The sequence below is a fragment of the Epinephelus lanceolatus genome, chromosome 5 (assembly GCF_041903045.1).
Source record: "Epinephelus lanceolatus isolate andai-2023 chromosome 5, ASM4190304v1, whole genome shotgun sequence".
NCBI lineage: Eukaryota > Metazoa > Chordata > Actinopteri > Perciformes > Serranidae > Epinephelus > Epinephelus lanceolatus.
This window is the reverse complement of record NC_135738.1, coordinates 32,006,652-32,019,037: the sequence shown is the minus strand read 5'-3', so window position 1 is coordinate 32,019,037 and position 12,386 is coordinate 32,006,652. Positions and strand designations below refer to the sequence as shown.

Genomic DNA, 12,386 nt, shown 5'->3' with positions numbered 1-12,386 from the left:
TATTGAACAGTAACTAACTTAGTAGCTATGCATGAGTTTTTAGGTTAGGAAAGAACCTGTGACAGTCCTTTACCTGGCATCAGGCGCTCACACTCACTCGGGACCTCACTGTTCTGGGTTTTGAGAGGGGGAATGATGATGGTGCGGGGGTTCCCATTGTTGTAGTTGTCCAGGATGGTGGTCTTTGTGTCGTAGCTGTTGTTGTTGGGGGCTCTGGACTCCACAGTGTAGGGGCTATTGTTGCTGGAACAGTCCGAGTCGGGTGAATCGTGGACCGTCACGCAACTGATGACATTCTTCCGCTGCTTTGAAGATGAACTGGGGGAAATAGAAGAAGACATAGAAATGAATTCCAGTGACTGAGGTAAACTCAAGGCCACCAGTATTAGAACGACGTGTGTTGGCTTATTGGTAATATCAGATTCGATTTTGCACCCTTTCTTTATCATATACTGTATCCTGCATCCCAGTAAAAACCCTGAACCATACAGTGGGTGTCAAAACATACTTCTGAGTTGTTTTCCCAGCTTGTAAATCTGTGGCTTTTTCTTTTTCTTTCTACTCTGTGATTACTGACTTTCAGTACAGCACATCACGGCATACAGAAGTTGTCTTTGGTGTATCTTTTCTTTTCTGATGTCAAATGACTGCATGGTTATTAAATTGATTTGATCAATGGTCGCAAAATGCCACTGGCCTTGGGTGGCCCCGTTAGCATTTCACGGCTGCAGATCAAATTATTTTTACAGTCTCACAGTCACGATCACAGAAAAAGCAGAAAGTCGGCTTCTTAGATTTGCTGGTAATGGTGAAAATACGTCTCAATGCTGCTAGGTCAAGGCCCTTGAAATGAAGGTCAGACTACACGTTGAAGTGTCCTTGGGCGAGATACTGAACCTCAGATTTGCCGTGTAAGTGCGCGTGTGAATGTTCTGTCGAGCAGGTGGCACCTTGCACAGTAGCCACCAGTGTATGAGTGTCTGTGTGAATGGGTCAATGGTGCTTGTGTTGTAAAGGGCTTTGAGTGATCACTAAGACTTGAAAAGCGCTTCATAAATGCAGCCTGTTAAATGTAGTCCATGTCTTGGGGACAATAAAAATAGCACCTGCGACACAAAGACAGTGTCTGGGACAATTCTGGGACAGTGGAGAAACAAATCGTTACAAATAAATTATTAGGGTTATGAATGATGGAATATATATCCTTTTAATTGTTGGGTTCTAAAGATGTGAGGTTGCACTGTCTGGCAAGAGGTTTACGCTGTGTCACACGCACACGTACTCGGACACTGAGGAAAAATGGGAATTCAAGCTCTGGACACATTGCATGTTTCTCTGCCCCAGACCTTTGTGATGTGTCTGCTGTGAAATCCCATACTGCAATAACAAACCTGCAAACCTTTAACTTTAGTGGTGATTCACAGTGACATGACAAGCACTGGTTACCCCAGTGATAAACAAACTACTTAGCCTGTATCAACTGAGCTAAACAGAACCACATTAATCCCTTCAAACCCGGAACTGACCTGTTGTTTTGTTTATGGTCATCTTCCTCATCTGTGTCACTACTGATGGTGATGATGCTGACTGCAGGGCTGGGCGTGTCGGGGATGATGATGGTCTGTCTGGGGACGTGGTGCTGGTGCTGATGGTCGCGGGTAGTGCTGGAAGCCTGCTCTGCCTCGTTAGCCCCCCACCCGCCGCCCCCACAGCCCTGCGGGGGCGGGCAGTTGGAGGCCGAGCCGTTCTGTAGCACAGCGCAACGTGGGGGTGTGTTCTCCTTCACCCGCTTCGAGCGCTGCGGGGATAGCACCGCCTGAGAGGATGACACCTCATAGGCTGACATGTTCCTGATAGAAAGACAGAGTAGATGTAAGTGTCATGCAGATGCTGAGGATCAGAATCCAAACCTGTGAGACATCAGGATCTTTTGATGATGACTTACAATAAGTATATGAGTCATGTGAGTGTTAGACTACCTGGCAGACATCTGGTGCTGTTTGTTCTTTTTGGAAGAGGAGTTGTTATTGGTTGAGGGCTGCCTCATAACGTGTGCCACTCCCACATTGAGCGTCTGGTTGGATGGGAGCGTGACGTGGCCAGCCAACAAGGCCGGCTGCTGCATGATGGGATTATAATGGCTGCCATGAGGATGGGAATTCCTGTAACATAAGGCAGTTTTATGTTACCACAACAATAAGAAGCCAGCAAAGCAAGAAATGCTGAAAATACAAGATAATTAAAGCCACTGTTTGTGAGGAAGAAGACAGGAGAAGTATTTCCAACAGAAGCCAGCGGGTGGCAGCAGCTTACTTTCCTAAAGAGCACCTACGGAGGAGAGGGAACAAGTGAGGGAGAGAGCAAAGAGGGAGGGCAGAGGAGCTGACACCAGCAGCTGTGGAGCGATAGCTCTGCAGAGGAAGTGCGACACTTTCCCGATCGTCTCTCTGAGGACAACAGAGCTGCCACTGGACAGGAAGGGAGGGGGGAGACGGGGAGGTGGGTGTCTGGTCACAGATGGACAGCTCCGAATGGATCCGTGCATACATGGCCCCAGCAGTCCTTTCGCATACACATTATGTACCTGCATCTTCCTTATCTCCCCGCAGATCACCCTTCTCCCATCTATCCATCCATTTATCGAGTCATCGCAGTGACAGGCTATACCAGACATGATGTCTCTACATGTACACATATCCCATCTCCCAGAGGTAAATCTGCTCTTATAAAAGCACCAGTGTCCATGTGGGGACCGTGATTCATTGAAGATAAAGGACAGGCTGTCAGTGCGGTACAGGCTCCTCGGTCAATCAGTCTTATACCATACCATCTTCCTATAGCACATTTTGACCTATAAAAGCCATAAAACCACTGCTGGCCTTTGAAATCAATTTATCTAACCTGACTTACAGACTTGCCCCCGATGCTACGCGTATAAACTTGATTTCTCAAAGTGCTTTGTTTTTGAAGCTTTAAAGTGCGGCACATCAACCTGTAAGATTTATTTATCCAGCCAAATCCACGTTTGAAGAAAGGTGGATTCGGGAAACTACAGGCCACAACATTCAGACATCAATAAAAGGTTAAGACTGTCTGGGAGCGCTTAAAAGAAAGAAAGAAAGCAGTGTTGCTCACCTCCAGTTGGCAAGGGGCTGTGTGCTGCTCATGGAGTCGGGGATGACAGTGGCATGCTGGACCGAGGTGTGGGTGAGCTGCTGCCAGGCTGGAGGCAGCAGGATCTGCTGGGTGCCGCTGGGCCAGGCCTGCTGAGGTAGGGGAAAAAACAAAGACGGGGGGGGGAGGACAAGAAGTGGAGAATGAAAAGACAGAGAGAGGAGATACGGAAAAACAGTCAGCTGCCATGTAGCAAAACATCCAGACTATAAATTTTATCAATTTGTTTTATAAAGTCTGTCACGGGACCGTGAAGATACCTATAATTGAGTCTTTTAATTTAAACATTATAAATGTATGAACAAAGGGAGCTCGTTGAACTTGGCTGATTAGTTTTAGGGTGTTGTGATAAATTACAGTATCTTTTCAAAAGTGCATGACAGCTGGTTTAAACCAGCTACTTGGCGTGCAAAATGAACTCCGCCGGCGTCAAGGAGACATCCATCGACAAAAGAGATAAGACCAGGACTTAATAAAGATGTACAGCAGCTCCTTTCTTTGTCTGCACGCATATGAGTGAGTGTATGCGCGTGTTTAGAGTGATTATGTGTTTGACTTGAGTCAAATATCAACCTATGTTCTAATTAAATTCGTAGGCCTATTGAAGCCGCGGTGAAAGAGGCTACTTTGTATGTCTGATGCAGAACAGGAGGAGCATCCGGCATAATATGCCCCAAGATGTGCCAAGATGTGTGTGTGCGCGTGTGTGTGCATGCATGCCCGAGCGTGTTTGTGTGTTACTGTGTGTGTAACCCTAATAGTTTAATGCAGTTCTATTGATTAGCACTTTAATGTCAGGGCTAATGAATTGTTCCTTTAATACCATTTGCACATCTATTTACAACGGCATCAGTATGTGCCGCAGCACACACACGTTTAAATAGAGGAAGAGAAAGACGCGAGAGGAGAGGAAGAGGAGAGAAAGAGGAGAGAGAGGCACCATACAAAATGCAAAGCAGATAATCTGTGCATACGCTACGGTGACTTTATTTTTACCTTTATCTTTTAACTTTATCTTAACCTTTATCTTTGTATTCACATATTTGCTTTGCTCTGTCTGTTTTCATTATATTCTGACACAAAGTAGCTGTTCTCTTCTGTATTCTGGCTGCAGGCTTGTGGAAGTTGAATTTTTTTTTTTTTTTTTTTGAGGCAGGTTGCAAAGTCCAAACCAACCAGCCTGTGGTTGAAGTGCTGCAGGGGGCATCTGCAGGCCAACACAGCTGCCTTGTCTGTGCACTGATGACTGACATCTTTAATGGAACATTTTGGAGCTGGAGATGGTCTTTACATCCAAGACCACATCCAAGGCCTTTTATCAACATGCCATTAAGAGACTGTAATACATCCATCCATCTCCTGCTCCTCCTCCTCCTGCTCACTCTATCTCCATTCCCGGCACTCTACATGCCTCTCTCACTAGGCGTCTGCGTTGTGTAACCAGCCTGTCTGCCCTGAAATGGTAACCCAGTTAAGAGGCCGTTTTCTTTCTTCTCAGAGTATACCATCACTATCAGTGGCCCACCACCTCCCACCTCGACCTACACTCCCCGGGTGAAAACCCTTTGTCACCTCGGGGCTTTGAAAGCCCCAGCTCTCACTCCCCAATTGTTTCCACATTTTCTGCATTCCTGCTCCAGATAAAGGCCCTGCTGGTTTCCCTGCCTCCCTGCTTAGAGCCTCCTTCACTCTGCTCCTTCTCAGCACACCCGGGGAGCTCGGGGGGTGAACGTGCATGGGTCCAAGGTGGGCAAAGGGTGCATGGGCAACAGTGAGCAGTGGGTGGGTAAAGGCGCAGGTGGGGAGAATGCAACCAAGAGGCAAACAACGACTCAGCCAAGCCTGCAAGACCTCCCACCGTAAAGGAATAAACACACACGCACACCACACACCCAGTTATTAGGTGTGCTGCTCGCTGGCCTATATAAACCATCTGCTTGCGTTAACTATTGCCTGTCTTTGTTTAACATGTGTGCAGACAGAGGTGAATACCTGCAGAGCATGGCAGTAATGTGCGATCCACACTTGATCCATCGTGTCATTTACATCTTCCTTAATGAGACAGTGATGTTTTATTTCACGATGCCCCCGATAGATCCATCATATCCATGGATCTGGTGATGTTGTGAATTTTCTGGTCATGCAGAGCCTCATCCAAGCTTCCCCCTGACCTCCCAGGATCCTCTGAGGCCTGTAATTTGGAGCGCCTGACTTGGAAGCAGCCCTGGAGCTAATCACCATTTGGTATCTGACAGATTAACCCACCATAGAAACACAGGCGTGCACACACACACAGAAGCTTTGCTGCCTGTCTGCCTGCCTACTGCATGATTAACTGGAGATAAGGGAGCGCTTCAAACTCCCTGGATTCACAGGGATATTTAAAGCCTTCATGGAAATTTCCATAGGGAAAGAGGTGGTGTGGTGATGGAAGTGGTCTACAGTGTGTGTGTGTGTGTGTGTGTGTGTGTGCGCAGAGAGAGTGATGCACAGTCACTCTCTGTTACTTCCAACAACTGTATATTAGCAGCTAAAGCTCCGGCTCCACTGTGCAGGCTCCAGTGGAGGCCTTCTCTGTGTGAAAGGCTCCTGCCTTTGTGTGCATCAGACCGTGGCAGCCTCCAGGAGAGTGGGACAGCAGAGAGAGAGCGAGAGAGAGCGAAAGAGCGAGGGGGAGAGAATAAGAGGAGAGAGCGAGAGAGAGGCAGGGAGCAATGCACAGGAGAGCTTGGCCTGAATGCGCTCAGGAAAAAAAAAACAGCTGCCAGCAGGGGCAGGGTCACGAACATTGAGTGATTTCCAGCCTCCATCGATAGATACTATTCTTAGTGAAGGCTTATGAAAAAAAGGGATGCAGAGAGCTTTGTTTGAATGTGAGCAGCTCCAAGTCTGACAGGCACTGTTATTCTTCAGACCCCCAAAAAACTCTATTAGTTTCTTTCTCTGTGATACTCTTCCTACCTGTGTAAGCAGGCCGGGTTGGATCTGCAGAGGCTGGGCACCAGGGGCCTGCGTCACTATGGGAACAGCATTCTCCATCCGCACAGAGTAACTGGTGTGCTTGGAAGGGGACGCCTGCAGCCCTGTGCACACATAAAGCACACGTATGGAGGATGTCAACAAATAAGTACAGCAACAGCGTCACTCACAAACAACATGCCATCTGCAAAATTAAGAGCGAGGGATCACATAATGTGTTATATATGCACGCTGATTTATGTGCATTCAACAGATGTCAAAACCCTTCTGCTACGTTCCAATATAGCAACAGTGCTGAGAAAAACAAAAACAGTAGTCATGGCAATAGTATAAAACCAGTTTCTAATAACTGATTTTTTTTTATCACCCATTCCATACAGAGAATTAACAAACAGAATAATGCCTTAGAGCTCTTCTGCCCTCCCAGTGCAAACACAAAGGAGACAAACAAGGGGTGAGTAAGCATTACGCAAAGATATTAAATTTCCTCTCAAATGATTAATTGCATCAAGTTCTCACTGAATCACTGTTTGTATGGTAGGATTGACTCTACCTGTGGGGTGCAAGGCTACAGCCGCAAAACAAAACGACAGTAAGCCAGCAAAACATGGAGGACTGTGTGTGTGCACAGAGATAGAACTAAAACAGCACCGTGGTGTGTTCAAGTGCAGGGGGCTGGGATCTTATCTACTCACACTAACACACACTGACTGGTCCTTACCTTGGAAGCCAGGTGGGCAGACGATGAGCGCCTGCTGGAAGGGGTCTGGCCGGGCAGCGCAGAGCTGAGGGGCCCCAGGCTGCAGGGGCATGCTCCTCTGGGCCACGGCTGCCATGGAGGCAGCGGAGGGCTGGTAGAGTGCAGATTGGTAGTTTAGTATGGAGACATCAGGACTTGCAAAGGAAAGGGTGGCATTGTTGGTGGAGGAGGGAACCAGGTTGGTGGCCTAAAGGAATGATGGGACCAAAATAAAAATCATGAGAGTGGAGGCACTGATGGGAATAACGGGGAAGTGGAAGTGCTCCGAGGAGGCAGGGTTGAACAGCAGGCATGGTATAAACAGAAAGATAACAATATCCTAACAAAAACAACACGCACATAAAGATGCAAAACAAGCGGCGGATCAAGATAAGATGGATGGCGGGGGCATCCATCATTGATGAGAGCCGATGGAAGAATAAGGAAATTGGACGACTGATTTGAACGCGTCTTAAAATATGCGGACTGTTGATTTGATTAATTAGAGGGAGGGAAAGAATGTGAGGAGAGATGCAATCAATGCTACAATTCTTAGAATAATCAACCATCAATGAGTGAAATGCCACCAGAGCACATTTAGACTCAGATTTTAATAATTTTGAATCAAACTAACAAACAAACCTTACTTCTTTAGACTATAATAATGCGCTGCTGGTGACAGTATACTGAACATGAATTTATTATATGTCTCAGCACATAATTTAGCAAATTTAACAAACCACACAGCAACATAAACATCTCCCTTATTATGCAGCCTAAATGATGAGCGTTAAAGTCGCAAGGAGATCATATTATAGGACTGTTTAAATGTAAATGCTACAGAATGATAATGAGCCAATATAACGAGCTGCAGCAAAACTTGACATTTCATGTCACAGCTTCACTATCTAGCCTCCAAATCAATATGCCTGACAGGAGTAATATTTCACAGCCAACAGGCATTCTATGATTATGTAAGCTTAGGTAACTCCTGCACGTCTTGACCATTAATAAGACATGTGGAACACTCAGAGTGCCTGGGAACATCCGAGATACAAACAAATGCTTTTAAGAGACATCGTTTGCTCAGCTCGTAAGTAGTATTTGCTCCACGAGACACTGTCTAATTTTAGCCCTTTCATTAAGCGTACACAGGGGCGGAGGGAAATACAGAGACAGCTCTTTCATTTTTCATTTGCTCTCTTTAGCGTGTTCGATGAACACCAGGGGAGGGAACATAATCAATACGGCACTGTGGCATTCATCATAAACAAGCACGGAAGCAGCAAAAAAAAAAAAAAAAAAAAAAACGCGAGTCAAAGATGCATTTCAGCCTTGCAAATGAATCGAGCTGAATAAATCACTAACTTAAGTCTGTCTATATGCCCTGAGAGCCAGGCGCAGAAAAGACAAGCTGAGGGAATGTTAATCCATTTAAATCACAGCAAGATGGGGTTTTTGTCGCATGCTACACAGTGTGAGCTGGCTCGATATAGTTGGTGATAAAGAACTCTGTTTACTAAAGAGAGGGGCGGGGAGGGGAGAGAGAGCAGGAGTTGTAACTAAGCACAATCTGGAAAACCTTGCAACACGACGCTCGGTGATTCCGGCATAAGCCAAAAGTCAGCAGTTTCGATTCACAGAGCGTACGGGAACGAAAGCGGTAAAGCACCACAGGCTCAACCCCGGGAAACGGGAGGAAAGAGGAGAAGACAGAGGAGGACAGGAGTGAGAGGAGGGGAAAAAGAGAGAGGAAGCCTGGTAAAGGGATTCTTAAGGCCTGAAAGCCCCAGAATGCAAGGCAAGCAGGAAGTGGGGCTTGTCATGTGTGTAATCAGCACTTTGTGACAATCCCACAGGACCTGGGGCACAGACAGAAATGCAGGCAGACAGATATACATGCACCAAGGCAGAAAGGCAGGCAAGTAAGCATGGAAACGTGCAGATAGACAGGAAGAACGGACAGAGGGAAAAAAATAGAACAAAGAGACAAACAGCCGCTCATGGGCTGCTGAGCTGTTAAACCACTGACAGCTGGGCGTTTAAAATACGATTATTTGGTTAAGACAGCACTCGACTGGGTATGTAAGGAAGATGCATCTTTGCTATTGTTGCTTGAGGGTTTCAGCTCTGCTTTGTGATACATTTAAGTGATACATATTCCACAGTTGCATTTCTCACATAAAGTAGTAAACCGTAACTAGGACAATTTACATACTCGCATCTGACAGCAGAAACGTTCTCTATCAGTGGTTGCTGATAAACCAGTGTGTTTTATTCAGTCTTACCTGGCTGTGCACAGTGTTCAGCTGGTTGTTGAAGGTCATGGTGAGGTTGGTGGAGGTGCTGGGGGCCACGTGGGTGATAAAGGGCGTCTTGCTCTGGTTGACTGTGTCGTACATGTTGACACGACGCTTGCAGATCTCCATGTTTTGGAAGCACGACTTCACACTGCATGCACAGAGAGAGAGAGAGAGAGAGACAGAGGAGGGATGAGTGTGTCTTCTGACAGTGGCAGAAGTTATTTCACTGTTTGAAATGATAATTATATAAACAACAACAACTACAACAAGAGGGTTGTTCGGCACGCACTGTGTGCTGTGTGGGAAATCAAGGAGATGCGACATGGTGACAAAGGGGTGGTTGAGCGTTTCGATAGGGGTGATCCTCTTGTCTGCGTCGATGGTCAGCATCTTTGTTAACAAGTCGATGAACTCCCTCCTGTCAGCCTTCTCTGCCAGCATGTCGCTCCCCTCCAGATCTGACGTCATGTTCACCTGGAGGCACAGAAACAGACACATCTTAGCATGACGGCTGATTAAGTATTCAAGGTCTCTAATTCTCCTGCAGATGACACAGAATAAAAATCTCTCCCACAGTTTTATTCCCATAGAGAGGCCTATTAATACACACGAGGCTCCATGAGTTAGGGTGTCAGTGTGAGTGTCACAGGGCCCGGCGATAACCTTGCACCTCAGTGACATTATAAACATTTGCACTGGTATTTATAGCGCCACTTGAAATATCTCCTGGCGCCTTCACTGAGATTTTTATCTATTCCTGAGATGTGAAAACAAACAAAAAACATGAACCCAATAAATGCTGCCGTTGGCTAGTCGTTAAAAAAAAAAAAAAAAAAAAAGCTTTCACAAAGGACACCATTTTGTGAGAGCTTCTGAGAAAGCTGACACAAGACAACTTAACCTAAATATGTTCTGAAGCAATTCTGGGAAGCTCGTTCTTGGAACATCATGCTGCTTCATCTGTATTAAACATTGCGGCTTAGGTTGTGGATAAATACTGGGCAAAGCTGCAGATTTCTGCATATTTTCTGCTCTGATAAAAAGCTACACAACTCGCAGGGATTGATTTGTTAGGCTGGGGACTAATTCTGGGGACTGGGTTCATTTTTTACACGGGGGGTGAGGAATGAAGGAAGTGGGACAAGGTCACGATATAGCTCGTCTGGGTTTAAGCGAACATGCACATTGTCAGGCAGCGCGAGGACGGAGACGGGGACAGTGGCAACAGACAGGCAGCCTTGTTTATTGTGACTGCCATGCAGAGGTAGCAGGCCTGTTTTTAATAAAGACGCAGCGCTTATCTGTAGGCCTGCTCCAGGGGCTATCAGATGTGCTGCCAGTCAACACCGCAAATCTGATTCAATTCTCTTTCTCTATGCAGGTTATTCAGGCTCTGTAACCATCCCTCTCTGCTTGCCACCTCCGCTGGCTGTGATAAAGGAATAATCTGCAGAATGAGGTGAGAAATAATCACATCGTCCTCTGCTAGTGGAAGAGATGACTTTGGGAAAATGTACACAGTTTGGTTGCACGTGCACAGCAGGTGGGAGTTGGCTGAGGTGTGCCAACAATAATCAGACTGGATAAGAAGAAGCCCAAAGAGCAAAAACGAATTTTCCTATCATCCGTTAAATTAAAATATGTGAATTTACAAGGTAGATATTTTCATTCCATTTCCATTCAATAACACCAAAAGGCAGCATTTGACATTTTCTAATCTTTAATTAAAACTTAAAAAAAAAAAGACATAAAGACAAGGGGCTTCAGCTAACATGGTCAGCCTTGCGTGCCTTGCATGTCAACGGCTGTTTATGGAGCCACATCTGTGCCGTGGGGAGCGCTGACATGCCACTCTGGAGTAAGGGCAGGGACGGCAGATGTCGAGCAGTGAGACAGATCGGGCTACGCCTCAGGAGATGTGGAGCTGGGCATGCAGGATGCATGGCCAGTCTTCTGCACAGAGCACTACGGCATGTGCAGATTTACCCATAAACTTTATTTCTCCCTGCAAGACTAGTAGAGGAAAAAGTGCATTTGTAAGTGACTGTAATAAAAGAAAGATAAGGTGAAGGCCGTGCTCCTCCTCCTGCCGTGGCTCCACTCCTATCGACAGACATATTGAAGGATTGCAGATCAAAGTGAATCCATTTTTCGAGCGGGGCCTTCCTTCCATCTACATCAGGCCTCAAGCGGGGTCCTGCATTTGCTCTAAGTTGGTCTCTGATTTACTCAAATTAGATATACTTGTGACTAAAGCCTCCCCGCATTTCCCACGACTGAGAGGAGGTTCATTATCTCGTCCTGGCACCCAGCCTCTCTGTCTTTCAGGGCCTTCAGCTACATCATCCATTATACACGCGGAGACAGATGTCCACAATGCTGACTTGTTTATACGGTCAGGGTAGTGAGATGGGGCAAAATAGGCAGTTTTCTCCCACATTAAGTGCGTGCAGCTCTGCTGTATCTCCGCTGTGTTTTTGTAGTAAGCCCGGCTGCAGCAGCAAGAGGAAGATGGGACACAGAGCTTGAAGCGTAGGAGACAGAGATGACCCAAGGGATATCACACCAGTGCAGGTTGGTTTCATTAAACTCTTTGCTGCATGTGTGTGTGTGTGTGTGTGTGTGTGTGTGTGTGCTAACTGTAAACTCAACAAGCCCAGGCAGCGATACTATCTTGTCCCAGCCGACAGCACGTTATTCCAGACAGGCCTGACAGCGGCCCTGGGCGCTTCTGGACAACCATAATTGTCTCCATCACTTAAGTCACAACTTGTGCTGTGTATCCACACAGACAGAAGCTGCTGCTGCTTGTTGCGCACCAGGATGGCTATATTCCAAACGAAACAATTCACCTGCTTATCTTTTATCTTTGAGCTCGTCATTATCAGAGGCAGCATCGAGGTGCATGATGACAAGAGAGTACTGTCACAGATTCGTAGGGCCCTGGGAAAAAAACATTGTAATTTTCCATCATCGCTGCCATATCTGCCAGCAGAACCAGTATTTGGCCAAGCAAGGGTGAACAAAACAACACTCACTATCATCTCCCTGTCAGGCATGTCCTATCAAAATGTCATGGCTGCATGTGAACTTTCCCACCATGGAGAGATGAATTCACTCTGAGTCATAGAGGAAAGCGTTAGATGTTCAGTAGCAGTGCTTTTCCATATATGCCTGCTTTATAAGTCACT

At 46.4% G+C, this 12,386-nt stretch overlaps 1 protein-coding gene across 2 annotated transcripts in view; it reads right to left on the bottom strand.

Annotated features, from left to right (window-relative positions):
- The window catches only part of hipk2 (homeodomain interacting protein kinase 2), a 77,108-nt gene that overhangs the window by 4,554 nt on the left and 60,168 nt on the right, over positions 1 to 12,386 (bottom strand). The window contains exons 6-13 of one of the 2 annotated variants that reach the window (XM_033621490.2): positions 9,485 to 9,669; positions 9,181 to 9,343; positions 6,875 to 7,004; positions 6,136 to 6,257; positions 3,136 to 3,266; positions 1,980 to 2,162; positions 1,527 to 1,850; positions 74 to 318 (exon numbers count right to left, since the gene is read on the bottom strand). In XM_033621490.2, the coding sequence (XP_033477381.1) occupies positions 74 to 318; positions 1,527 to 1,850; positions 1,980 to 2,162; positions 3,136 to 3,266; positions 6,136 to 6,257; positions 6,875 to 7,004; positions 9,181 to 9,343; positions 9,485 to 9,669 (1,483 nt within the window). Of the gene's footprint in view, positions 1 to 73; positions 319 to 1,526; positions 1,851 to 1,979; positions 2,163 to 3,135; positions 3,267 to 6,135; positions 6,258 to 6,874; positions 7,101 to 9,180; positions 9,344 to 9,484; positions 9,670 to 12,386 lie in introns of both variants that reach the window. The other variant, XM_033621489.2, reaches the window with a different exon arrangement.